Source organism: Strongylocentrotus purpuratus, unplaced genomic scaffold (assembly GCF_000002235.5).
Source record: "Strongylocentrotus purpuratus isolate Spur 01 unplaced genomic scaffold, Spur_5.0 spur5_scaffold_19, whole genome shotgun sequence".
NCBI lineage: Eukaryota > Metazoa > Echinodermata > Echinoidea > Camarodonta > Strongylocentrotidae > Strongylocentrotus > Strongylocentrotus purpuratus.
The window spans coordinates 12,538,709-12,566,499 of NW_022145604.1; the positions used below are offsets into that span (position 1 = coordinate 12,538,709).

The 27,791-nt window shown below is 38.1% G+C and overlaps 2 protein-coding genes across 2 annotated transcripts in view; both read left to right on the top strand.

The window, feature by feature from the left end:
* LOC591009 (late secretory pathway protein AVL9 homolog) overlaps positions 1-8,514 on the top strand; it is a 34,153-nt gene extending 25,639 nt beyond the window's left edge. The window contains exons 7-14 of the mRNA XM_030990323.1: positions 587-695; positions 1,401-2,275; positions 2,976-3,110; positions 3,841-3,976; positions 4,737-4,817; positions 5,385-5,508; positions 6,731-6,784; positions 8,037-8,514. Coding sequence (XP_030846183.1) covers positions 587-695; positions 1,401-2,275; positions 2,976-3,110; positions 3,841-3,976; positions 4,737-4,817; positions 5,385-5,508; positions 6,731-6,784; positions 8,037-8,235 — 1,713 coding nt within the window. The 3' untranslated portion in view covers positions 8,236-8,514. The remainder of the gene's footprint in view (positions 1-586; positions 696-1,400; positions 2,276-2,975; positions 3,111-3,840; positions 3,977-4,736; positions 4,818-5,384; positions 5,509-6,730; positions 6,785-8,036) is intronic.
* Positions 8,515-13,938: 5,424 nt separating this feature from the next.
* LOC590971 (D-3-phosphoglycerate dehydrogenase) lies at positions 13,939-27,413 on the top strand. The gene is made up of 11 exons (XM_790556.5): positions 13,939-14,167; positions 15,949-16,100; positions 17,560-17,625; positions 20,514-20,667; positions 21,245-21,377; positions 22,740-22,888; positions 23,552-23,704; positions 24,774-24,912; positions 25,377-25,507; positions 26,325-26,550; positions 27,003-27,413. Exons 1-11 carry the CDS (start codon positions 14,033-14,035, stop codon positions 27,152-27,154), a joined length of 1,590 nt encoding a protein of 529 aa, XP_795649.3. The 5' UTR covers positions 13,939-14,032; the 3' UTR covers positions 27,155-27,413.
* The last annotated feature ends 378 nt before the right edge of the window (positions 27,414-27,791 follow it).

The following is a 27,791-nucleotide window of genomic DNA, read 5'->3' on the forward strand; positions in this document are numbered from 1 at the left end:
GGTTCCATTTTTACAAACGTACACATGCCAATCCAACCACCAGGTATTGATTTAACACCAGGATGGAGAGTGGCAAACAAGTTTAAACAGTATAAGTAGGATGCTTTTGAGAAAATCCCATGGCAGATACTGTTGCTATAGAAGACAATTATATTATCATTATTATGTTTTACAGAATTGGAAATTTTTCATTTGACAATAACCATTTCATAAATTTTATATATATTTTTTGAACGTGTTCATGAAGGGGCGAAAATATCCTCTTTTTCAAATAAATTTCTTTCCTATGCCGTATTATTTTCCTTCAGGTGATCCAAAGAAGCAGGAGATGGTGTGATTTGTTCCGTAAACCTCACAATGATCTAACTTTAAAGCTTATCTGCCATAGTTTACAGGAGGGATTAGAGCGCTCTGCAAGGTCACTGGACAGGTGGTTACCTCATTAACTCAGCTCTCAGTTAACATAAGAAAAAGAGGATCATGGGGGACCAGTGGTCACCGATTAGGCTTTGGTTGTTATATAGAGGGCGCAAGTAGCTACAAGTAGTGCAGTGGGCCTTTAACTCCTCTCTTGTTCCCTTAATAGATCTTGGTGTTGTTTAAGCTAATGATGTTAGAGAGAAGAATCCTGTTCTACACGTCGCCTGTCCATAAACTCTGCAATACACTTCTGGCTATTGTCTCTTTATTCCCAGGTAAAAGACTATTTAATATCGTTTTTTCTTTTCTTTTAAGGTAAGATACATTGTTTCCACTGGTTTGCACTTCAATAGAGTTTATGGCTAGGATTTGAATGTTTAAATTTTTTTTTGACCAATTCAAGCACTAGTAATAATTCAGTCACACCGCCAATTTTTTTTTTTTTTTTGCCATAGAGGTTATGTAATTATTATTTTTTTTTTTATTTATTTTTTTTTTTTTTGGGGGGAGGGGGGGGGGTTGTTGTTCGTCTTGTTGGTGTGACTGAGTATTACCCGTACCAAAAGGATATTCAGAACTATTGGAACTGTTTAAATGCAGATTGATGAATGATAAGCTTTAGAGGTAATCTTAAATGTTATCTTAACCATTGTGTATGGCATCATTCAGTGGTTGATGTGTATTATGAGTGAGCTAGCAAAAGACTTGAATTGTTTATGCAAACAGTTAGTGGCAATGAATTATTATCCTCCATTAAAATGGGACCAAGCAACAACTGCCACTGGATGTTTTAGTTGATACTGACAGAGACTATCTAGGATTAGAACCTGCAATTATTCATATGCATCTTTCTCATGATTTCATATTGACTATATTGATACCTTGCGACTCAAGTGCTATTAAACTACAATCGTATCATCTTACCTGTGTGTGACAGTTTTGACTCATCTGGCATTTTTATTTATTTGTTATTCAACAAGGAATGATCGAGCGCGGTCTTGAGAAATCAGCATGTCCGAAGCACTACAACCCTCGCATCTCCACCATCGAGCTCACGGATTACGGTATCAATACAGAGGAGTACCTTGATGTGAAGATGTCTCACGTGCCTAATTACAGTCATCAAAAGAGCACGGAGAGCAGTCCTGAGAAGAGCAGCGATAGCGGCGAGAAGTGCTTGAGGATACCTCTGGGAAACCCCAACACAAACTCAAACGAGGATGAAGGTATGGGCACACACGGTTCCTCAAAGACGGAAGGAAGACCCAGTGGCGGCATCCCAAGGACAAATCCATTCGATAAGGAAAACATTCCCGGTGGGGTGATTCAACGCGACGGTGAAAGCAGGAAAACCAGTCGGTCCTCGTCTCAAGGGTCGAGCGGTGGCGGATCGAAGAAGAAGATCGCGAAGGACGTGTCGCCCGAGGAAGAGCTCATAGATCTCATCGACCAGGAGCTCTATGGAGACTTCTTTGAAGGTGGCACAAAGAGGAGCAGCGACGGCAGGGATGATTTGCTTTCAGAGGAAAGGGATAAAGTCGGTGACTCCTTAGAAGCCAGGAAAGAGAGTAATGCCTCTGAGTATACCAAAGAAGACAGTGATGTCGATCTACAGACTCAGGACCGTCTTCATCAGCACTCCGCTAGTATTCAGTCCGGTGACAGCGGCATTAGCAGCTGTCAGAGGTCCTCTACGGTCAGCAGTGGACGGTCACAGGGGTTCGAAGACGGTGTTGGGGAGATGAAGATGAACAGATATAGTGGAGTGGAGGACTTTGTGGTTCTTCCAAACATGCCACAACAAGAGCCGATGGACCTTGATCGCTTTGGCTTTCCACTCGCAATATTTGGAAAGGTTAGAATATTGTTTTACATATGATTGTTCTAAAATATGTTGACTATTGTATCATTCCTACTGCCCTGCATGGTACAAGGTAGAGTATCAGTTATGATTATGTACATGTGCTGATGCTGTCTTATTGGGGACAAATCTTGGTTTAATTCAACAAATCGAGGAAACAATGGAACTCAGGTAACACGTTTGTTTAAGTTCTGTAGAAAGGAAATTAATCGTCAATAACTGTATAGTCAACCAGTAACCCATGTTCAGGTACTAGGAAGAGACATATTTCCATGTACAATTTAAGGTGTAGTGTTTTTCATGTTTCAAAGCTATTCCTGAACTGAGGGGGGGGGGGGAACTGTGAATAGAGAAAGGCAAAGTAGAATAATAGAGAATAACACTGAGAGCCAAGCTTTGTGCCTGAAACTTTGCCTGAAACTGCGTTTCCAAGTAGTTTGAAGCCCCTCTGCACTAGTTTGGCATGGAGGAATTAGACCTCAAGTCACTGTCATGTTGTTATCTCATCAAATCAGCTCTCAATTAACATAAGAAAAAGGGCATCATGGGGATCAACGAGCAATGCTTAGGCATTATTGGCTGTATAGAGGGCGCAAATAGCTATAAGTAGTGCAGTGGGGTTTAAGATAAATTCATGCACAGTTCAACCATTTGAGGTTAATTAGACATTTTCTGTCTGTATGATCTTTTGCAGGGCTCCTTATGTCACCCCTACATATCCCTTCAGCAACACGACATGCTACAGGATGTCAACGTGAGGTCATTCGTCATTGGAGCAACAAACGCTCTCTTCAAGCATCATAAACATCTCATGGATGTAATCGTTGAAGTAAGTAGGAATAATAATAATAATAATAATAATATTTCCCTTTTATATAGCGCTTAATACAAATGTCTCTAAGCGTTTCACAAATATACAATCACCCTGGTCATTGGATTCAGTGCTTGCCGCACACACTGTGTGCACAATTTCCACTCCCTGGGGAGCATTCCAGCCAGGCGTTACTTGGCGCTCAAACACTGTTTGTCCAACAATGACGGTCCTACCGGGAACCCATTTAACACCTGGGTGGAGAGTAAGCAAGTGTAGGTTAATATCTTGCCAAAGGATATTAGTGCTGTGTCGGGATTTGAACCCTCGACCTTTGCACCTCCAGTCAAGCGCCTGAAACCACTTGACCACAGATCTCTCACATGTGCTATCCTATCTTCTGCCTTGTCCACCATTTCAATTTCAAATGGTTTGCAAGGCTCTTATTCCCACTGGCCTGGAACTGGACCGGAAGCCCAAAACAGAAGGTCTCCAGGACCAGGCCTTTCCCGAACTCCCACCACTACTACCACTAGACTAGCCTGGATATTTAAGAACAGTGATAAGTTTGACCGTAAGAAGAAAGCTGCTCCTTGACATCTATGTAGAGGAATGATCAGTTTTGTACATTAGTTTTTGTCACTTCATTATTGTTTCAACGTTTTGATTATAAAAAAGAAAAGTTCATCCCTTTGTACCTGTGTTACAAAGTTGGGTCATTGTCTTTCTTTTTTTCCTTTACACTTAGGTTGAAGAGGGTAAAGTGACCATCTTAGACCCTGAGTTGAAGAAGCAGGTAGCACTAAGCACAGCTGATCTGAGGTTTGCTGACTTCTTAATCAAACATGTGACAGACAGCAGTGATGTATACCTAGATGGAACAGGTAAATCTAGTCAAACCGGCTTTAGCGCCACTTGTATAGAAAGACTACCTGTCTACAAAGACCATATTTTGAAGCTAAACTCAGATAATTTCAATCTATGAATGCGCCTGTGAATAGAAAATGATAATGATAATAATAATAATATTTAGCTTTTATATAGCGCTTATCACAAATGTCTCTAAGCGCTTTACAAATACATATAGATGATTATATTATGATGCTTTTCATGTGATTTTTTTAATGTTCATCAATCAATGAATCTTGATGATTGAGATTTGTTTCAACAATATGAATATCTTACTATTAAAAATACAAGGTGAAATAGTTTCAGAATACAACCCCTGGGCCTTGTCTTGTAAAGAGTTGAAATTAATCGCAACTTAATTTGCGATTGATATCAATTGCAACAATGTACATTTAGAGTTAGAAGACTGCAAACTTGCGATTGATTGGAGGACTTGTGATTGATGTGGATCAATCGCAACTCTCTATAAGTTGGGGCCCTGGTATTGTGTTAAAGCGGGACTGCACTACTTGTAGCTACTTGCGCCCTCTATACAGCCAACAATGCCTCAGCGGTACCTGTTGATCCCCCATGGTCCCCTTTTTCTTATGTTAATTGAAAGCTGATTTGATGAGATAACCACCTGCCAGTGACCACGCAGGGAGGTCTAATCCCTCCTGGCCAAACTAGTGCAGATAGGCTTTAAGACCTCTATATCCCAACTGGTCCACCTTTCTTTATTCTTTCTTTTGTTAGGATGGGAAGGAAGTGATGAGTGGATCAGAGCTCAGTTCAAGCTATACCTCCTCTCCCTCGTCTCAACATGCACGAGTATCGGTAAGTACATTGTAGAATCGATTGCTCTCATTAATCAGTAGTGCCTTCCTGTGGCTGAAGGGCCTAAGTGATAAATGGCTTACATCTTAAAGCTCTGAGAGAAGCTGGGCTGCAGTCTTTACAAAATGACTGTGTGTTATACCAAATATCAAATAATGTCCTTAAAAAAAAAGCACAGAAAGCATAAATACTCATAGAGTATTACAAAATAGGAGGAGGCGCTATAGCTCAGTTGGTTGAGCAGTGATCTCTTAATCCGGTGACCCGGGTTCGGAACCAAAAATTATAAAACTCAGAATGCTGATACAGTATAACATGCATACAAATGAAAAAAGGATCTCAGTGAAATCATCATATAAGTATCAGTGTTGGGGGGAGATTTTTTTTCCCACTTTAATTAAGTTAGCAACCAAAAGTTTGTTTTTGCGAAATGGAATAATATTTTTTGCTTTTTCCAGGAAACAATTCCGGCTTGCTGGCTTGTTTGAACTGGTAAGAACTCAACTAATTATTTGTGATTGCATTCTGTATTTTTCTGTTTATCCCTGGCATTACATTTACATACAGGTACCTACACAGTGACTGAAATAGGAGATTTTAATGAGAGCTTCGTGCAAGCATGGAAAACAACTCATAACTTCAGGATGTGGAATAGTAAAGTCCATCCAGGAATCGATCAGATACATACCGGGTGAGATCTTGTTACTCTAATAATAATGATACTTTGAGGGGTCAGTGACACACAGATATAACTCCATATTTTGCCAAAATGAGTACTTGGTATCAAAATGTTCAGAAAAATGTGGGCCTTCCAGGAAACACAAAAACTTGACTCCACCCAACACCCCATTGAAGTCAATGGCTAGTGAAACATAGACTTAACTCCTTAAGGCCCAAGTGCTCAGTGACAGATAAACCACTTTTTCTCAAAATGGAGTTACGTCTTTGTGTCACTGACCCCTCGAAATATGAGATTTGTAAGGCACCAAATCCACTTGAAATCAAATGCTCAAGTTGCATTTGTGAAACAAAGAAATACAAAGTGGGGAAGAAAAAAAAACTAAACAGGAGATCACTATAAGTATCTGCATGCTTTTACGTGATCTCCTGTATGTGATCTCAAGAAGAAAAAAAAGGCATCTTCATTATACACAAAGGAATAGAAGTAAGATGATCATCCAAAAATAACAGAACAGTTAATGATATGCTAAATTGAAAAGACACGTTATAAAGGTTATCTGTACTAGAGTACAGGAGGGATTAGACCACCCTGCAAGGTAACTGGACAGGTGGTAATCTCATCAACTCAGCTCTCAATTAACATTTATAAGAAAAAAGAGGATCATGGGGGACCAATGGTCACCGATTAGGCATTTTTTTCTAAATAGAGGGAGCAAGTAGCTACAAGTAGGACAGTGTGGCTTTAAGATAATTTTTAAACACTTCAGCTGATCTGCTATTATAAATCTCACAAGTGAAAAGATTCTACATGAAAAGCCATGCATGAGCAAAAGTTCTTTCCCCCCACTTAGTATTGAGCTTTAATAGGAAGAACAAGAAGTCAGGAGTTTTGTTAGCATAAAGATCTGGACGGAATGTTATGATTTATTAAAATAATATTGTACTGTGGAACAGAGTAATGGACACGATGAAATAAAAGCACAAGAATTTTGAAAATATTGCGTTCACTCATGAGCAACCAATGGAGTGCTTTGAGATGTGATGTCATTCATAACAAAGCTTTAACTCTGTGTAAATGATTATGAGTTAATCCCCTTTCTGATGATATTACTCCAAGCGATGACCCGAAGATTCAAAGTAAGCTGAAACTCTTAATACCATCTTCCTATGAGTTTTTCATTGTTTTATAATAATACTAATGCTGTTTACCCATATGGTACTTGTCAATTTAGGCATCCTTTTCACGGACACCTCGGCGTAAGTGATATGAAGATAAGACTGTCAAGGTGAGTTTTATTTTTTTCTTTAGAGTATCTTTGAGGAACATTATATACATTCTTGTTTCCAAATGTGGTACTTTTCGAGTGAGGTTTAGGCTATGATATGTGATGAAATCATTATCATCATCATTTATTAAAGTCAGCATTTTCCCTGTTTTGAGGGGTTACAGACTTTCATGCCATAATGACACCCCCTCTCTCCAGTTTTTCTTGTCTTGAGCATCCTGGTCATTTAGGCCAACCTTACTGCTTCTTTTTCCACCATATCTTGCCATGGAATCTTGGGTCTTCTCTTAATTCTTACGCCATCCACTTTCAGATTTCCACACAATTTTCCCAGGTTCTTCATTTTCCCTTTCAAACACATGACCCATCGATCTCATCCACTCCTCTTCACCACTTCCACCACAGTTTCTTCCTGACGCAACCTATCCATGAGTTCACTTGTGTTCTTTACCACCCGGAAAAAAGAAAAACTGATGTGAGAGAAAGCTGTGGTGACATTATGTTGTCAAAGACATAATGTGTGCGAGAACAGTTCTGATGCCATGCATTGGTTGTGACATAAAGTACTAAATGATCAACGCATGTGACAATATCCAATATTTAGAGTCATTGTGCGTTATGCGATATTGTGAAATTAGCGGTTGGCCCATTGCAACATGGGTTTCCTCTCCGCGTTAGGAATGTAGCTCTCTGCAGAAGTTAAGATTTTTGCCAAAGATATGATGGAATAAAAGTTTAGAGTTCTTGAAATTTTATATGATATTATATTTGTAGTATTGTGAGGAGCAGTTTTACAGAACCTTGTCAAATCTTCCGTGCTGTGTCTGTTTTCTTTCTTTCTTCCTCTCTTCCACTTTCCCTCTTTTTCTCTCTTTTTCTTTTAACCTCTGTTACTTTCTCTCTCTCTCTCTCTCCAAATACATTAATTACTGACGTTTCTTCCCCCCTCTCTCACCTCCCTGTATCCCCCTTTCTCTCCCCTTTCCCTCTCTTTCTCTCTTCCTCTCTTATCTCCCCCTCTCTCTCTCTCTCTTTCTTTCTCTCTATCTCTCCTCTCCCGTCTCTCTGTCCTCTTCCCCCTCTTTCTCTCTCCTCCCTCTTTCTCTCTCCTCATCCCCTCTCTTCTCCCCTTTTCTCTTTCTCACTCTCCCTCCCTCCCTCCCTCCCTCTCTCTCTCTCCCTCTCCATGTCTCTGCCCCCCCCCTTTCTCACCATCTCACTGTCTGCATTTCAACCATTTTTTTACCAATAGTGTGATGCAGACGACCGACCGGGGAAAGAGACTCAACAGCGCCATCAACCGCACAGGAGTTGCCGTGATGCAAACGGGGAAGGTCGTTGGGGAGGCCCTGACGACAGCCAAAACAGCCGTATCTTCGTGGCTGTACGGGCTTGCCGGCGAATGGAAGGAGGAGGGGGGAGAGGATGAAACAAACGCCGAGGTGAAATGAAAAGACGTACCATGTACCAAAACGCCTGAGCTGAAAGTGTTGACTGATTTGGGCTGGAGGTTATATATAGAAAATATGCCCTTTACCTAAATCAACTGGTATTTCACCTAGATAACTGACTGTTCAAAAATGAAAACAACATTTGCTGTTTTGCTATTCTGTTCAATTAAAAAACACAATGACAGAATGCAACTATTTAATAAGCTTTGCTTAAAGGTACTATGTCCCTTTTGCAGCCAACCTCAAATTCTGTAGAACTTTGCAGAAATTATGAATATATCATGTTCTTGTGATGTTCAAAATTAAACTGATTGAACCTTTGCGCAGCATAAAACGTATGACCATTTGGTACAATGGTCTGAAAATCAAGACTATTACTTATTGGCTCTATAGCTCGTAAGTCGATTTGACAACTTGTAGTCATTATTTTCCCACTTGAAGACATTTTCAAGCCCCACATTTTTTAGGGAAGTTCTAAATTAGTATTATCGTTCAAATGCCGTTGGAATTTAACCTTTTCATTTTTTTGGCCTGCAAATGGGACATAGTACCTTTAAAGACATAGTTTAACAATGTTTCCAATTTTACAAATCTGAGATGCATGGCCCTACGTGTCTGTGTCTGTTCAGACAGTGTTCAGTGTCTGTGATATGGTGTGGTATTGGAGCCCTAAACAAATTGCGCTTCAAAATGATCATGAAGTGCTTAAAAAAGTAAAAATCTTTGAGTGACCGGTTTTACCATACTCTTTTTCCCCGAAATTTCGAATTCCAATCATAAAAATCAGACAAGCGATCGGCATGTAAAAGTCATGGGATTTCTGACTGACCTAAAGGTTTATAATTATGATTGCAGCATGAGCTAAATCCAGGATTTAAAACCTGAAATCATGAAACTTGTTTTTTCTTATCAGTTATCAGCACTGCTTTAAAACCTAGATAGTACTCCATTTTTTACCATGATGAATGTACAGACACTGTGAATATTCGTGAGATATTACTATGTGTATATGTTTGAAATTTGTTATACATGTTCATGTACAAAGATGTATTTAATTTCTACCTTCTGTGTTTGATTGTAGAAAAGAGTTACATTCAGAATATAGTCATGAATATTTTTGTCACATGACGATGATGTGATAGTCAAAAGTAATTTGTCTTTCAAATTTCTGAAAATATATGTCTTTAATAGTCATATAATTTGGTGTCACTACTTTTTACATTACAAATTTTTGACAGCTTATAAAGACTCCTGAGTATTGTTATGTCATTGAGAGTTATGCTGCATATTATAAAGGAAATCAGAGGTTATATATAAATGTATATAACGGTAGAGTGTTTATATACTTAAAAATTCAAATTTATAACAGTTGGTATATAAGTCATAGTTTTTATATGATACAAATACAAAGTATTTACTGTCATGAATCTGTTGAAAGTATTTTTCTCTTGTTGGACTAAGATAAAATCAACTTTCAGTTTTTTCTCCAGTAGCTTAGAATACTATAAATGGGCAACAAAGGTTTTAGCAGGCTGGACCAATAAAATGTCCACTTTCAATGCTCTATTCTTCCAGATTTTAGAACCCCTTATTATTCCAAGTATTGATATGAAGGTACCTTTTATCTCTAAATTGTAACAATGTTATCTGATACTTGTTTAACAATGTTTCCGGTTTTACAAATCTGAGATGCATGGCCCTACGTGTTATCAGTTTCTGTGATATAGTGTAATGTTGAAACCCTAAAAAGATTGGGCTTCAAAATGATCATAAAGTGCCTCTAAAAAGTAAAAAATCTTTGAGTGACCAGTTCCATACTCCTTTTTCCTGATAGACTGTAGTGTCATAAATTTGAAATTTCAAATTCCATTCAGAAATATCTTGATAATCAGACAAGCGTTTGGCTTGTAAAAGTCATGGGATTCCTGACTGACCTAAAGGTTTAAACATGTAGTTATGCTTGTAGCATGAGCTAAATCCAGGATTTTGTTTCAGAATCTGAGACAAAGATACCCAATCCCTTTAAAATAATATAGCCTGAAGAAGGAAAATTTGAAGCCCTGGAGAAGCCGGTAAGGGTTAGTTTTCAGTAATGTAGGATTGTGTTAGTGTTTTGAGCTGGTGAGCTCTTATGTATTATCAGCACTGATAACATCATAATCTCCTTCTCAGTGGGATTAATACAGTTCACCATCTGGTGTATTCTCGTACTAGTATAGGTATGATGTACATGTACAATATAATGCCATATAACAAACCTTAATATGTATACCTGTAATATTTATGTACTAAGAAGAAAAAAACTAAGTTTCTTTGTATTCTTTTTCATAAATGCAGTTCGTTTTTCTGTGCATAGTGCCAAAGTTGGATATATTAAACAGATGGTGTTTATGAATACTTTGTGTGAAAAGATATTATCAAATGCTGTTATGACTCTCGGCAGATGACTTTCTTTCCTTGGTATTCTCTCCTTGGTGTACCTTGTAGAGGTGTCTTTATAGTCGAGAGATTTGAGCACTTGATAGGAAATGCAAAGGTCCTAGGTTCCATCCCAAACACGGCAGTAATTTCCTTTAGCTAGGCTTTAATCTATATTTGCCACTCCATACCCAGGGGACCTGGTAGGATGACCAAAGTCTTTGTGAAAGTAATTGCCATATGGTAGCAATACTCCCCAGGGAGTGGAGAGGATGCAGACTGTGAATTTGATGACTGGGGTAATATTGATATCTGTAAAGTGCTCAGAGATGGTATTCTGGTTATGTGCTATATAACTACAGATTTGTTGTTAGATGTTCTGTTTGGATGTTCCATGATATAAACTACTGGGGGCGTTTCACAAAACTTGTCATCAGTGACAAATGACAGTTTTTGTTATAAGCTATTGAAATCCTTTCTTCTGATTGGTTATCAGCAGATTTGTCACTGATTTTTGTCATTTGTCATTGAAAAAAAGCTTTGTGAAACGGGCCCCTGATGAGGATTTTATGCATATTGGTCTGTTTATTAGTAAATATGAGTGTATATTTCTTCATCCTTTAATGTATACATATGTTATTGGTTATGTGAGAGAGAAAGTGACGAAACTTTCATGAGTATTCTTTTGTTTAATGTACAGTTGTGTATATGTTTTTAAAGCTTTTCTTATATTTGTACATCACCAGAGTTATTTAGTCTATTCACTACCGTGTGCAATTTTGTGTTATTAATAGACAAATCACAAATTCATATACTTCCAGAATGTAGAATGAACAAGTAGATCGTACACATCCACTTTTAACCATTTTATGCAATACTCTTTCCATTATTGTTTGAATGTTTTGCTTTATTATTTGTCTATACCCCTTAGAGTTTTTCTTTATAGAAAGGTTGGACGTGGAATTATCTCCTACGTACATGTAGTAGGCATGATCAGCTTAATTCTTTCTTTTTTCTTTCTTTTTTTTTTGGTTTTTGATATGCATGTAGCACATAGATAGATTTTTTTGTCTATACAAAGGGCTTTTTTCTATTAACACTACCTTTACATGATCTGACTCCAACTAAAAAACATGAAGAACTTGCAATGAAACAGAAAAGCAGATCTTGATGATTGGGCTAGACTCGAAAGTAGCAAGTTTGTGTGAGCCTTTTGATTGGCCAAAAAGGATAGAGAGGTCTCCAAGTTTGAGCCAATCATGCACATTGTCATATGATTGGCAGGTGAGTTGGTGTCTTTCCAAGTTTGTGTCACACCCACCATTCATGTTTCACATATTGTACTGCATGGACATTTTGATATGAGAGAATAATATGGCGATTGCATTGATTTATCATTGAATCCATTGGTCCCTTGGATAGGACGTTAAACGGGAGGCCCCATGTAGAGGAGAGTCACCACCTTTATATGTTAAGAACCCACTGCACTATTTGTATAAGAGTAGGAGGAAACCCTGGTGTAGTGGTCCACCTGTACACCTCCAATCAGTTATACAGGGAGGAGAGACCCAAGGGTTACAGCAATTCAGTTCGCTTTTCGCCTCCCAGACACAGGTAACACCTAATTAATAATAATAATAATAATATAAATTGTGATCCAGAACATTATGAGTAAAGGAGCAAAAAAGCTCTGCCTGATCTGTTCTCATGTCAGTTGCGTTGATAATCAGACAAAGCTTTCATCTTCTTTCCTTCAAATTAATGATTTATTAAGCCATGTCAAAATGTAAGATGTAGCACCTTTGTTTTTGTTTAATTAATTTATAAAAAAGAAGTGCATATCATCAAGTTGGACAGGTTCTAATAGTTTGTCTTCCTCATGTACTGTAGTTTATTAAGTGCAATAAATTATGTTATAGCTATGGTTTTCAGCAAACTATAATTGTGGAGACTTCTCTTTTGTTCAAGGCATGTAGGCCTATAGTGTTGAGAGTGTATGGTTTTTACTTGAAGTGAAAAATTATTACCCTTTTCTATAATGGTTGCTTTTGTAACTGTATTTGATGGGGAGGGGGGGGGGGGGGGAGTCGCACAGGGTATTGCAAGTTTTAACTCGACCCCATTCTATGTACGTCCTGTAAACCTTGAATCCCTTCACCCTTTTCTCTCTTTTTTATTTTTCCATTTTCCTTTTTTTTTTGCCATAAATAGGGGAGGGCACCTTTGTTCCATGTCCCCCCCCCCCCCCCCCGAAACCTTACATGCACGAGGCTTTATCAAAGTAGGGCCTACTCCTAAATTTGGAAAGTAGATCTTGTGAATTCATGAAACAAACGGTGTGAAAGCAGGAAGAGTCCAAGATGGAATTATGACCGGGCTGGGAAGAGGGTTGCACTTGTTATTCATGCCGCTTTGAGGAAAAATAGGGCGATGGAAATAGAGTGGCCATGCAATTCCAAGCAGACAGACAAACAGAGGGGGAGAGAAAAGGAGAGAGTGTGAGAAAGAAATAAACAAATGAAGCGAGAGGATCGAGATAGAGACTGAGGGGAGAGAGAGATGGAGAGAGGGTGAGAAAGAAAGAAATAATTACAGTGAGGGGGAGAGAGAGATTGATTAAGACTGACGAGAGAGAGAGGGAGAGAGAGAGAGAGAGAGAGAGAGAGAGAGGGGGGGGGGGGGGTCTATTTGACGTGACAGCTGTTCCACAAATTCTGTGCATGTTATCAAGCTTTGCCTTTCAGCTCGGTGCGTGCAGAACATCTCGCGATCGCAGGGTCGTGGACATTAGTCTGCTTTTGAAACCATAATGATTGTGGAAGAGGAATTATATCGTCAAATTTACATTGTTGATCATTTTTTAAAGTCTTTATTATTTTATTTTTCATAATTATAATTGAATTATAATGTGTACATGAGTTTAAAGTTATTTAAATTTAGTTTCACGTCAACTTGTTGCTGCAGATTAGAACTAAAGGTTTTTGAATTGAGACTTGTAATAAAATGTACCTGGCGTTTTCTAGGCTTTACTCATGACTTTGCTAGTAAATATTAATTTATTTTCATACAAAATATGACCAAAATATTGTTTTATCTGAAACGTATAATTTTCAGTAATTAATTTTCAGAAAATATGTCAATACTTGCTGCAATTTATTTATTTTTTGCTGGAAAAAAAGAATAACTTCAATCAATACTTAATATATCAATAATTCTTAGCGTTGTCACTAGACTATACAAAAACGCACATGGAAAACTACCGGCTTATTTCTAGCACGTTTCAAAACATGTCAAATTAGTCACTTGCGAATTGCATGCAGAGAACAGAGCATCACTCATCATTTTTACCACTTTTACTCGACGTTTCTACTCAACAAAGATGGCATTCAGCTTAAAAAAGGTTTTAATCAGTGACAGTGTGTCACCACGATGCGCGGAAATCTTGAGGGAAAATGGAATCGAAGTCGACAACAACACAAAACTGAGCAAAGAGGAATTATTGGCCGAAATCCCGGTGAGTTTCTGCCGGATAGCGACCCCGCGGAGACGGCGTGATAGCACTCAGCTGTTTGCGTGATCAGCTGTCTGGTGCATATATTGCATGCCTTGAGATGACATGATGAAAGGACGGACTAACTTTTTAGAGTTAGACATTGACCTTTATCTATTAATCTATATACATGTAGACTTGATTTTCTCAATATTTATTGTTTTCATAAATGATGTCATCAAATAGACTTTCTAATGTCAGTTGTGCCAAATAGACCCTATAATCAGACATTGTCTTAGAGTCAGAGACAAGCAAAAGGGCAAGGGTCAACTCAAGGGCAAGGTTGTTCTGTTCTTTCATTTTTCAGTTTCATTCAAATCATGTCTGACAAAGGCAAATTAATGATCTATTATTATTGAGCTATGTTTTTCATGTAGTAGAAGGTATGTCTGTGTAATTGGATTTATTTTATCCACGTGTATCAATCTTATCACTATCAGATAGATGTCTATGATTATTTACGTATGGCCTGGGGATCGACCTAGTTTAACGTCACCATTCGAAAGACGAGACTCGGTTTCTATTTGTAAGAGCATACAAAAACCATTTAAATGATAAAATCTGCATATTTGTTTGATCAAAATCAGCTCAGAGACGGCTGAATTATAAATAGACTCTAGATCTATAACCATATTTAGATCTAATATTATTAACCGTATCAGACATCTGAGCAGGGCAATTTTTAAGGTTTGATGGATAAGTCAACAAAATTACAATAAGTTAGTCTGCTCAGAAAAGTCAATGGGATTTTGTGTGTAATTTGGCGGGCAATATAGGTTATACAGTAAACCAATGCGCAAATATTTTAGCCCGCTCAGAAGAGTCAATGGGATTTGTGTGTAATTTGGCGGGCAATATAGGTTATATAGTAAACCAATGGACAAATATTTTAGCCCGCTCAGAAAAGTCAATGGCAAAATGCGTGTTAAACTAGTGAGCAATAATATAGTGCCAGTTGTAATTTACATCGCGCATCAGCTATTGTAATTTACATCGCGCATCGTGTATAAGAAAATGCGCACTTTGCGCGAACTCTATTGTGACGTAACAATCACACCCTAGGCAAACTGTTTGCAGTGTATCGAAAATCTGTCAAACACTGGATGAACAGTGCTAGTTTGACAATGTTTTTGCAACTTCTAATGCTAGGAAACCCTGTGTAGCCTACATAATTTAAGAGTATAAGATAGTAAGAGTTTCTTGTTTGCTCTAGATGTCTGATGTGGTTAATAATAGTAATATTGACTGCCTAATTCAGGGCAATACGACTTGTCATATATCACCCTCACCTTCGGTTCGGGCGATATATGTCGTATTGCCCAGAAGGCAGTCAATATTACTTAAATATTTGTTGGAGCCCCACAAATATTTGATAATTTTGAACCAGCCGTTGAAAAAACAAGATACCGCCTTGTTTATATGACCCAATGGCTTTGATTTTTTCTGGAGGGGGTATGTATCAATGACAATGTATTGTTTAATTTATTTTTTTTTCTATTTTTTTTCTCAAACATAATTAAAGTAATTTCTTGAAACATTCCCAGCTAAAAATATTAAACATTTCAAACAACTTTCACCACCATAACCAATATATTAATATAATATGTGTACCTCTATCCACTTGATTATTGATAAAGTATATTTCTTTGTAATGGGCGTAATTGGTCCATTAATTGTTTGGAATCCCATGTGAAGCATTAGCATGTAGATACCTGTCTTATTGAATCTGTCTGAATTTCCTTCAGAAATACGATGGTCTCATCGTCCGCTCGGCCACCAAGGTGACGGCTGATGTCATCAAAGCAGGCACCAACCTGAAGATCATTGGTAGGGCCGGCACCGGGGTCGACAACATCGACATCAAGGCCGCCACGCGTCAAGGAGTGATTGTCATGAAGTAAGATGATAATCTATTGCTGCCCTCCAGTGGCGGATCCAGGGGGCCCAGGCCCCCCCCCCCCCACCCCTGGGAAAAAACACATGTAAAAGCACGTGATTTTTTACACTTTTGGGGGGATGACCCCCTCCTGGCCCCCAAGGGGGGGGGGAATTTTTTAATTTTTGAGGCCCCACTGAGCGACTTTTCGGCCGGCATGATTTTCAAATTATTATTATTATTTCAACAACAAAAAAAAGTTGGGCCCCCTCCCCCAAAAAAAATCCTGGATCCGCGCCTGCTGCCCTCTATTCCTGGGGATTGTTTCACAAAGACGAAGATCAACTTAAGTAGGACTTGAACTATGGCAGGCTGTTCATGCCCCTAGGTCCTCTAACTATTTCTGGCATTGTATTCTCAATAGACTTGCAAATCGTGGTCTACAGAATTTAAATTTTTCATATAGAATTGAAGTAAAAAATACATCTAAAGATCATCATTTTTTTTTTTTTTTTTCTCTCTAACTGATCTGATTCAAGACAATCTAAGGGCATAACTCACATACCCTAGTATTTAATCAAAGTCTTAAATACAACTTAAGTTTACAATGTAAGTAACTTTTTTTCTTCAACAATGAACTATTGAAAATGTGAATTCTGTAGATTTGTGACGTTCTTTGAGAGACCAATGGTGAGAGCAGCTAGTGGCATAAATGGCCTGCCATAGTTCATGTCAAATTAAAGTTGATCTTAGTCTTTTTGAAACAATAATGTTTTGGAGGAATGATTACTATTTTCAACCTTTAAACAGATTAAACTACATATAATTACTAATTTTAAAGGGAAAGTACACCCTGATTTTAAATTGGTTTAATTAGTATTAAGCAGAAAAGGAAGCGAAACAGGTCAGTGAGAGTTTGAGCAAAATCTGATTAAAAGTAAGAAAGTTATGAATTTTTAAAGTCGTGATTAATCCAACACAAATTGGCAACTTTGTGACGTATCTTGTAAGATTTGCTCCCATTTCATAAATGTCTATTTTCCCTAAAGAAAATGCACCCTGAGTATAATTATTGCAAATATGTTTCTATACAACCTGTTTTTGAAACAAATCTATTCCTTCATCAATAACTGTAAGAAAAAATAAAAGTTTACTTCAAATTTTAAATTAAATTGTTTGATTAAAATTGAATAATCGATGCTGACCTTTTTTACTGCCTAAAACGTGTGAATTAAATGTTGCGATTTGATTATTTTTGTGGCATGAAACTCATAAATCTAAAGCATTTGTGGAAAATCGCTGAGATTTCTAAGTTAATAGAATTTAAATTTAGGGAATGGATTATGCATTTTAATTGTTATGTCATTGTATTGTAAGTGACTATTTCAATCAACCTTGTGTTGGTGAACTTCTGTGCGATTAAGATTAGAAAATCACAAAAGAATACAAATTAATTGGCCTTCATTTCTATTTGTTTCAGTACACCTGGTGGTAATACCCTTAGTGCTGCTGAACACACATGCGCCATGGTATGCTGTTTATCAAGGTAAGCTGTACTGTCGATATCGAGGTACTACAGTGTGAGTCCAAAAAAAATTTACACCTAGAAATTGTTAATTATTTTAAAATTCATCTATAAACAGTAAATCATACATCTTATGAAAGATTATTTTATCCAAAATCATTTATGTGTGGTATGTGCTCACACTTAGATGAACTTTGTTTAAGAGATGGCACTATTTATTGTTGATAACAAGTCAAACAAAGACAACCTACAGTAGTACTGATAAGCAGGTGTAATTACAGAGGTTAAAAGTTCATTTTATGACAACTCGCATCATAAATTTGAAGGATACTCATAAATGTGTACAGACCCTCTGTCGTCTTACATAGGGAATCAGGTATACTTTAAAAGCCTAAACACATTATGTAATGGCAAAAGATAATGCTTTAGTGGATTTCGACATCTTAAGAGGAGCAAAAAAGAAGAAAAAAGCTATGCTTTGTAGTCTTTGAAAGTGGGCATAGATTCTATCTCTCATAGAATTTATGAGGCATTTTTAATGCACTTTTGAATAACAGTGTTTTTACATGTAGTGCCAAAAAAGAAATAGAACTTAATTTTCAAGTAAAATCTTATTTCCTCAGAGTGAAATTCGTAAGAAACTTTTGATTTTAGAATGCCTGTGTGAAGTGAAATTATGAATTTCTCTTAACACATTTTGCTTTTTTTTATAAGCTCCCTGATTTCTTTTCTAGCTGCTTTCTAAAATATTTGTCACTTGTTGGAAATGAGAAAAAGTATTTAAAAAATGTAGTTTTATCTATTGTTAGATCACACATAGACAGACATGATGTAGATACAGGGCTAGATAAGAAGATGAGCCTGGGAAGTCTACATACTGTAGCCATTAAGCATATATGTTTTCTGATAATTACGTGTTTTCCATGAAGTAGTTTAATCTTGATTATTCACTTCCATTATCTTCTTTTTACAATCCCTTTTGAACAAAAGCTGTTGAGAAGTCAACAATGAGATGGGATGATTTGTGTTTAATCAGATTAAACATCATTTATGAAGGGGGAAGGGGGGAAGGGGGATAAAAGCAGTGAACTAATTGGGTCCGAAAAAATTAATTCATTGCTCTGAACAATTGAGAAAAAGTTTTGCAAAAAAAATGAATTAAATGTAAAATGAAATGATTTGAGGAAATCTCGCTGCAATTAAAAGAGAGCTTCTGTGGAAGAAAAATAGTTAACAAGTAGTGTTTCTTTAACCCTACGTTAACTGGGGGGGGTCAATTTGACCCCCCCCTGTAAAAAATTTGCGACTACTCCGAAACCGCGGCAGATGTAAAATTCCTCTCATGACTTTTTACTTTCGAGTCTTACGCATCTTTTAAAACGATTTTTTTGAAAATCGGACCTACGGTTACAAGGTCGCGTGACCTTTTGTCTTTGCATGTCAGCCCGAAAATCGCTCATTTTCGTGATTTGTGTACAAAACATATGTAAAAGTCATTTTTCCTAAAAATAGATAAAACATTGGTAATTCAGTCTTGTTTAAAGTTTAGATGTTTGTTTTGAGGTCAAAATAGTTGAATTGTAGTTATAAATGAAATAAAACCACAAAAACAATAAAATACATAAGTTAAAAAAACAATGAAATACATAAGAAATTATAAAAACAAGAGATAACATAAGGAATAACCTGGCTCTTCCAATTTTTTGTGTTGTATTATTATTCCAAATGGTCTAATAAATATATGTAGTGAAAAAGAATACTTAAATATGAATAATCTATGATTTATGGGCCGAAATGTGAATTTTATGACCTTATTTGCATAAATTACCATAAATATGCAAATGAGTGAATTTTTCAAAAATTTGAAATTACCATAGTATTCTATACACTTCACTTGACATACATGCAAATTTTCGCGGCGATCGGCGGTGAAACGGCCGAGATGTTAGGGGGGGGTCAAATTGACCCCCCCCCCAGTAAAAACCTGGTCTGAAATAGCCCAGTTAAAATAGGGTTAAAGAACTAATGTTTTTATGTGTGTTGAAACCGTAGAATTGAGGTATTGCCCTTCATTTTGTATACTGTGAACTTATCCCAGCATTGAAAATACCAATCTGGCTATTTAAAACCTGTCTGCACTAATTTGGTTAGGGGGATTAGACCTCCCTGCAAGGTCACCGACAGGTGGTTATCTCATCAAATCAGCTCTCAATTTACATTAAAAAAAAGGCATCATGGGGGATCAACGGGTCCTGCTTAAGCATTGTTTGATGTATAGAGGGCGCAAGTAGCTATAAGTAGTGCAGTGGGGCTTTAAAGGACTACTGTTTGTATGTGTGATGAAACCGTGGAATTGAGCTATTGCCCTTCATTCTGTATACTGTGAACTTATAAATCCAAGCATTGAAAATACCAATCTGGCCATTTAAAGCCCGTCTGCACTAGTTTGGCCTGGGGATTAGACCTCCCTGCAAGGTCACCGACAGATGGTTATTTCATCAAATCAGCTCAGAAAAAGGGGATCATTGGGGAACAACAGGCACTGATTAGGCATTGTTTGATATATAGAGGGCGCAAGTAGCTATAAGTAGTGCAGTGGGGCTTTAAAGAACTACTGTTTGTACTGTATGTGTGTTGAAACCGCAGAATTGAGCTATTGCCCTTCATTTTGTATGTAAATTTATCCAAGCATTGAAAATCCTGTCTTACAAAGAGTTGATATCAATCGCAACTTATTTGCAATTGATATCAATCGTTACTACATGTATGTACATAATATAAGAGATAGGAGATTGCAAACTTACGATTGATTGGACAACTAGCGATTGATTTGGATCAATCGTAACCCTTTGTAAGACAGGGGCCCTGGCTATTATTATAAAAAATGTTTCTGTCTCTTCTTCCTACAGGAGCTTGCCCCAGGCCCACGCCACCCTCAAGGCCGGCAAGTGGGATAGGAAGGCATTCATGGGATCAGAACTCTACGGCAAGACGCTCGGCATTGTGGGATTAGGAAGGATCGGACGAGAAGTTGCCCAACGTATGCAGTCCTTTGGGATGACAGTAAGTTCTTTCACCGAGTCGGCTACATTCACGATCAATCAATATTTAATTCATTTGAAATTTGAAAAGAAATCTAAAAATTATATTGTAATCAATGATCATTTTGAGTATTTCTCTTTCATATTTTTGTAAGAAGAATATGACATGTAAATGGATTTTTTGATGGTTTTATCAGTTATTATTTGTGGATTTATTTGTGTAATAGTCTATTTGATTAGTGAGTTAGTTAGTTTGTTATTTTATATTTTTTTTTACTCTTTCTCGGTATTACTGGTAGGCCTAAAAAATAAATGATGTTGTATTGCCCTTTAGGTGTCAAAACATGGGTGGGTTGGTCAGAAATCTTTTTTTTCCATCAACTTTTTTTTTCCCCTCCCTCTTTGGGCTGATATTTCTCAGTGTTGAATGCTTTGATATTTTTTTTTTTAAAGTCGATTTCAAGATTTTTGGGTCAGTCGCATACTTTGGCCTTATGGTGGTGTTTTGTTTGTTTGGGATTCTTGAGAAGATTTTTTATGAAGAACACAAACTTGTCATCGAATTAAAAATAACGCACACCTGTATCTCTCTCTTACAGACTATTGGTTTTGACCCCATCGTGCCTGCTGAGGAAGCCAAGCAGTATAACATTGAGTGGCAGACTTTGGAGCAGATGTGGCCGAGGTGTGATTACATAACAGTACACACCCCTCTCATACCACAGACCAAAGGTGAGCATAGTATGCAGGATGTGACACTAACGGGCCTCTGGGACACATGGACACCCAAAAAACTTGGTCTGGACCCCCCAAAGTGTCAGAATTTGTACATACCCTGTACCGACATAAAGGGCTTGATGAATATTTGGCCTGTCTTCATCAGCTCAAGTTTGCCAATTAACCCGCTATTTTAACTATCCCGATCGCAAATTAACCAGTCAATTTGCGTCTTCATCAGCCCGCGATGGCAGTTAGCAGGACATTTGTTCGAGAATAATCTCGAGAATTTTTGGGTCTTTTTCCAAAATATTCTGCTATTTAGGAAATTCTGGCTAATTTGCACCCGTCTGAGCTAGATTAGGATGAGCGTATTGTTCTGGTGAGGACGCAACTTTGAGCTTAGAGATAATATCCAAAGTCTGAAAATAGCGAGTTATTTGGCAAACTCAAGCTGATGAAGACAGGCCGTATAAAGACCAAAAACTCTCAATCCGGACTCCAAACACAAAGGTTAGCCTTGAGTCCTGGTATTTGGGAAAAAGAAAGATATTTATCAACAATTTAATCTTCTCTGACTTTTTGGGAGGGCCTGTATATTGTCCAAGTATACTTGTAATGCCAGGGTAGTAGATGAGGGCAAGGCTAAATTAGGTTTCATATCCCTCAAATAACAAGCCATTTCCTTTGTGTTGTCATTAAACTGACCACTAAACAGCTAACAAAAGAGAAACAAAAGAAAGAATTGAAAGATGACCTGTTACAAAACTTGTATAATATATGTTGGAACTCAATCTTACAATTTTTATTCAGTGTGTGTTCATTTATTTACCAAATTACCTGATGATGAAACAATTCAGAATTTCAATAATCCTGTCCATCTTTGAAATGCATTTTTCATTATACTAATGCAATATTAGCTACAGGTAAAAGTAATCCAAGATGCACCCCAAGCTATTTGTTACACACATGCTATCATTATATAATATTGGATTGTTGTTAGTGTGATACAAGAATATATTCCTCGAGCTATGACAATATTGGACGGGTCACGAGTCAAGGACGAGCCTAATATTGTCTTAGCGAGAGCAATATATTCTTGTATCACACGAAAACAAAGCCATGCAACATTATTATTATGATCTATATTAGTACGACTAGCGAAATGACAACATTTGACTTACCTCAATAAATATGGCTTTTGTTTTATCGATATTGATAGTTGAAGTTCCCGGATGACTGAGTAATACTAACAAAATATTGGGTCTGTCATCCGGGTACTGCGCTAAAGATATTGAATACACTGATATATTGTACCAATTGAAAGCCTTATTTGGATAATAATCATAAATATTCAATATCGTTGGTATACGACAGGTCTTCTTGGTGATGCATCGTTCAAGCTTTGCAAGCCGGGTGTGAAGGTTGTCAACGTAGCTCGTGGTGGGATCATCGACGAGGAAGGCCTTGTCAGGGCTCTTGATGCTGGGCAGTGTGGTGGTGCTGCCCTCGATGTCTTCGTACAGGTAAGTCCGATCTGGGAGATTGCGCTTTCAGTTGTGCCGCACCACCAAAGCTTTGGAATAACCTACCACTAGACATAAGAAAAGCCTCTTATTTTTAACAAGTCCGCTTAATGGGATGCATTTCAAATAAGTATAAGGTAATTTGTGTGAATTGCAGATACTGACCGTTTTATTTATTTTTTGCCATTTTTCTCTGTCAGTGTTTTGTTTTCCTTATTACATAAAGACTTAAAGGCATCGCTCAACAATGTTAAATCTGAAATGCATGGCCCTGCGTGTTATCAGTGTCTGTGATATGGTGTAATATTGAAGCCCTAAAAAAATTGCGCTTTAAAATGATCATAAAGTGCCTCAAAAAATAAAAACCTTTGAGTGACCGGTTTTACCATACTGGTTTTCCCCAATAGACTGTAGGGTAATGAAAACCATTAGGAAAACGCAAAATTTGATTTCGATTTCCACTCATAAATATCTTGATAATCAGACAGGCTTGTAAAAGTCATGGGGTTCCCGACTGACCTAAAGGTTTATGATTATCATTGCAGCACGAGCTTAATCCAGGATTTTGTTGCAGAATCAGCGGCAATGTTACCGAGTCACTTTAATATGAAATGAATTGAACGTAACATATTTGTTTGCATCTCTCACTTGTTTTTTTTACAGGAACCCCCAACGTATACCGCCCTCATCCAGCACCCTAAGGTGATCGTCACCCCTCATCTTGGCGCAAGTACCGTTGAAGCGCAGGAGAGAGTAGCCTGCGAGATCGCTGAGCAGTTCGTGGATGGCGTCAACGGAAAGTCACTGTTTGGTGCTGTAAGTACAGAAAAGGATTTTATTCAAATTGTGTTTTGGGGGCAGTTTAAAAGCAATTGAGTCAAGATGATGTCAAGGGTTCTTAGATAGTATATTAGTACATAAAAGGGTAACTACAGACTCAAATTCACATGCATGCTATGATAGGGCTTATGTCCCATCTTCCCATGAGTATATTAATTCAACCCGTTCTTAAGGCACGAGGTGAAGGAGAGTAGTATACTGTGAGTCTACTGCTGGTGGGTATTGGATGTTTGAGAAGTTGAAATTATTACTCCAATGCTATGTTGAGAGTGAGATATGCCTTGAGATAAAGAACGGTATCTACAGTCTCAAATTCTCTTGGATCCAACTTCCTAGAAGTCGATTTATTCAATCCATTCTTAAGTCACTAGTGGAAAAAGAAACTATTTTTTCCTGAAGAATAAATAAAGCTTGGGCCAAGTTCTTCAAATTCTGGTTGCAACTTATACTTTTCTCAGGATGTCCGTGAACTTGGAGACTCATGGTGGTTTTGAGAAACTGACCCCCAGATTCTTCCTACCTTTTGGTAGAGATCCTCGGTGATAAGCTGCTGGGTTGCTATGAACTGTACATGTAGATAGTTGGGGTATGGGGCTTGCAATGATTACGTTTTTTGTGGAAAAGGGCGAGTCAATAGATCCAGAGGCATGCTGGGAATGAAACTGTAAGAATACAGTGTAAGGAAAGGACGGTAAAATAGTGAGCAGAGGAGTCATCGAGGTGTGTATGTGGTAGCAGGGTGAGGTTGATGATGATGATGATAATGATGATACACAGCATTTGTATGGCGCTATATATCTGTTTAAAAAAACATTCAAAGGTGCTCCTCCAATAAAGTTAGCATTAAATGTCTGAAGGAAAATGTGAGTTTTGAGTGACGCTTTGAAGTGGTCCAGGTTGTCAATTTTGCGAATAGATGATGGGAGGGAAAGCTAAAACCAGATGATTGTTCTTGGCTGCCTTCATTTCAGGGAACAGCCAAATCAACAATGTGATAGATAGAGAGCCTGTCAAAATGTAATCGTTTTGATTTTTTCCATCTCAGATCAATGCCCAAGCTCTGTCCAATGCCCTCACACCCGAGACGAAACCGATGGTGTCCTTGGGTCAAGGGTTAGGTGTCGTGGCCGCTTCACTTGCCAAGGGACAGCTCAGTGCTGCCAGTATCCAAGTCACCACATACGGTAAGAGAGCAATAACCTTACTAAGGCTATGAAACCACTAAAATTTGTTATACTGTGCGTCCCAGAAAAAAAGAAACCAAGAATTATCATTGTTTTATAATAGCTTAATCACAATTGAAATTAATAAATGACATATATTTGTAAAGCTTAGATCCTCTTTCATTTGATGCAACTCATATGATGCATTTTTCAGGCATGAGCAATTAAGACAATTAGAAGAGAGGGTACCAAAAATTCATTTGGCGGCCGGTAAAATCACATTTCTAGAAAGTTCATTTTCTGCCCTTTCATATGACCCCTTAACCAGGAAAAATGAGCCAGGAATAACCAACTTCTGTTCGTTTAAAGTAATGCTTGCATTTCCATCATTGATTAAAACAAATTCGTTTTCTCTGGCTGCCTGCCGTAGCAACAAACAGAGTTGACAAAAGACTTAACTAATGTTTTGATAACTACATTTCTAGGTCCATCGTTGAAGAAGGCTGGATCATATCTGAAGGCTGCTGTCTCTGCTGGGATCCTCAGAGTGCAGACTGGCGGTAACAATGTCAACTTAGTCAATGCACAACCACTCCTAGCTGAGCTGGGCCTAGAGGTTAGTTTACCACTCTTCATCAATCAAACTTCAGTTCCATATATGTATACAATATGATTTTTTTTGTTAGACTTTCAAAATCGACTTGAGGGGAAATTTGGATGCCATAGTGGTATTTCTTATGGAAATCATGTTCATATTATGTGGTACAGTGAACCTGATTTAGTGACCACCTATATATCTCTTGAAAATAGTTTCTCATTGAAACATGTATGAAAGGAACCTGTACATATAGACCACCTGCCTATAAAGACCACTTTTCTTTTTACCCTTGGCTGGTGTTTATACACAGGTTTCACTGTATTTGTAATGTTGCCACATTTCAATAGATGCCACAAGTCTTTTCCAATTATCTTTGAGCGTTAAATCAGGCAAGTCTTTGCAATTGTGTATTTCATCGGTATAAATCGCATGCCTTTCTTGTTCTTTTGGATTGGCTATTAGAAATAAGGGTACACCAATTAGTTGTGATCCAGATATGCAAACTTTGCCAAACTCCATTTTCTCATTTAGAAATTCTAACCCCTTCAAATTGATCTTTGTTTTTCAATGAAATGTACTATTTTTAAAGAGCCTAGTTTAAAGCCCCTCTGCACTACTTATAGCTATTTGCGCCCTCTATATAGCAAACCATGCTTAATCAGTGCCTGCTGGTCCCCATAATCCCCCTTTTCTTATGTTAATTAAGAGCTGATTTGATGAGATAACCACCTGTCAGTGACCTTGTACACAGGTCTAATCCCCCTGGCCAAACTAGTACAGACAGGCTTTAAAAGACACTTCTTGAAACCAAATTTGTATTATTTTTGAATGACAGATTACTGTGAACAATGAGGATGCAGCCCCAGCCAATAGCAAGGCTTCTGTCGCCGTCACCATCACCGTGGGCGGCAACCCCCACAGACTGGGCGGAGCCGTGTTTGGCACCATCCCACAGCTGGTCGAGGTCGACAGCGCGACCTTTGACACAGGTTGCCCTCTATCTGGTAACTGGCTCCTGTACAGGTCACAGAACGCAGCTGCTGCTCTTGCCGCTGTTGCCAGTAAGACTTTGTTCCTTTGATTCCGTTTAATGTTGATGATTTGTAATTTGTCTTTGATATTAGCAAAATAATAAAAAATAATAATAGCTCACATTTAAAATGCGCCTAATACTTTGTTTCTAGGCACAGCACATATTATTACCCCGGTCATCGGATTCAGGCCCACCCGCAACACAATGTATGCACATTTTCCACTCCCTGGGGAGCATTCCAGCCAGTCTAATCCAATAACATTAACTTTCGTAACCTACCGAGTACCTATTTAGCAAAAAGACTTTAAAATCAATAGACATAACAAGCCAGTCACTTTCTGGACTGTTTTGGCAAGATGTATTTCAAAGATGAAATGCATTTCGCATCCATTAATCTTCCTTTGAAACACCAATACCCTTTGTAGCACTTTCTCTGTGTCTCTTCTACTTAACTGATTTTCTCTCTTTCTCTGATTTTAGGTGGACTTGGAGATAAGAACCAACTCCTTGCCTTCTCATCCAGCGCCCAGACCAACGGCGAATCATGGAGCGTTATCAAATTGGCAACACCGCAGCCCGGAGTAGAAGCGCTTGCTGGGGCTGTGTCCAGTGCTGTGACCTGTAGCATCTAAAGGGTCACCCAAGATCACTCTCGTGCCGCTGTATCCGACCTTCCTTATCTAAGTTGCGTCCAAAGAGCGCTATCAAGTTGGCAACACCTCGGTTCCACGGCTCACCTGGTGCTGCATGCAACAGTGAACGCAACACAAAGTGTGGTATTTTATTAGAAATACCCTTGCCCAGAAATATCTGTTTTAAAGGCCGGCTGTACTAGTTCAGCCAGAAGGGATTAGACCACACAGTGAGGTCACTGACAGGTGGCTATCTCATTAACTCAGCTCTCAATCAACATAAGAAAGAGAGGACCATGGGGGACCAACAGGCACCAATTGGGGAAGTTTTCTATATAGAGGGAGCAAGTAGCTACCAGTAGGACAGTGTGGCTTTAAGCTGCATCCAGTAGCATCATCAAACTGGCAATACCTTCTTAAAGCCCCCACTGCATTAGGTATAGCTACTTGCGCCCTCTATAGAGCAAACAATGCCTTATCGTTAACTATTGGCCCCCCCCCCCATGACCCCATTTTTTTCTTATGTTACTTGAGAGCTTTTTTAAGAGATAACCACCTGTCAGTGACCCCGCAGGGAGGTCTAATCCCTCCTGGCCAAACTAGTGCAGTGGGGCTTTAAGTGAAAACTTTAGCTGGT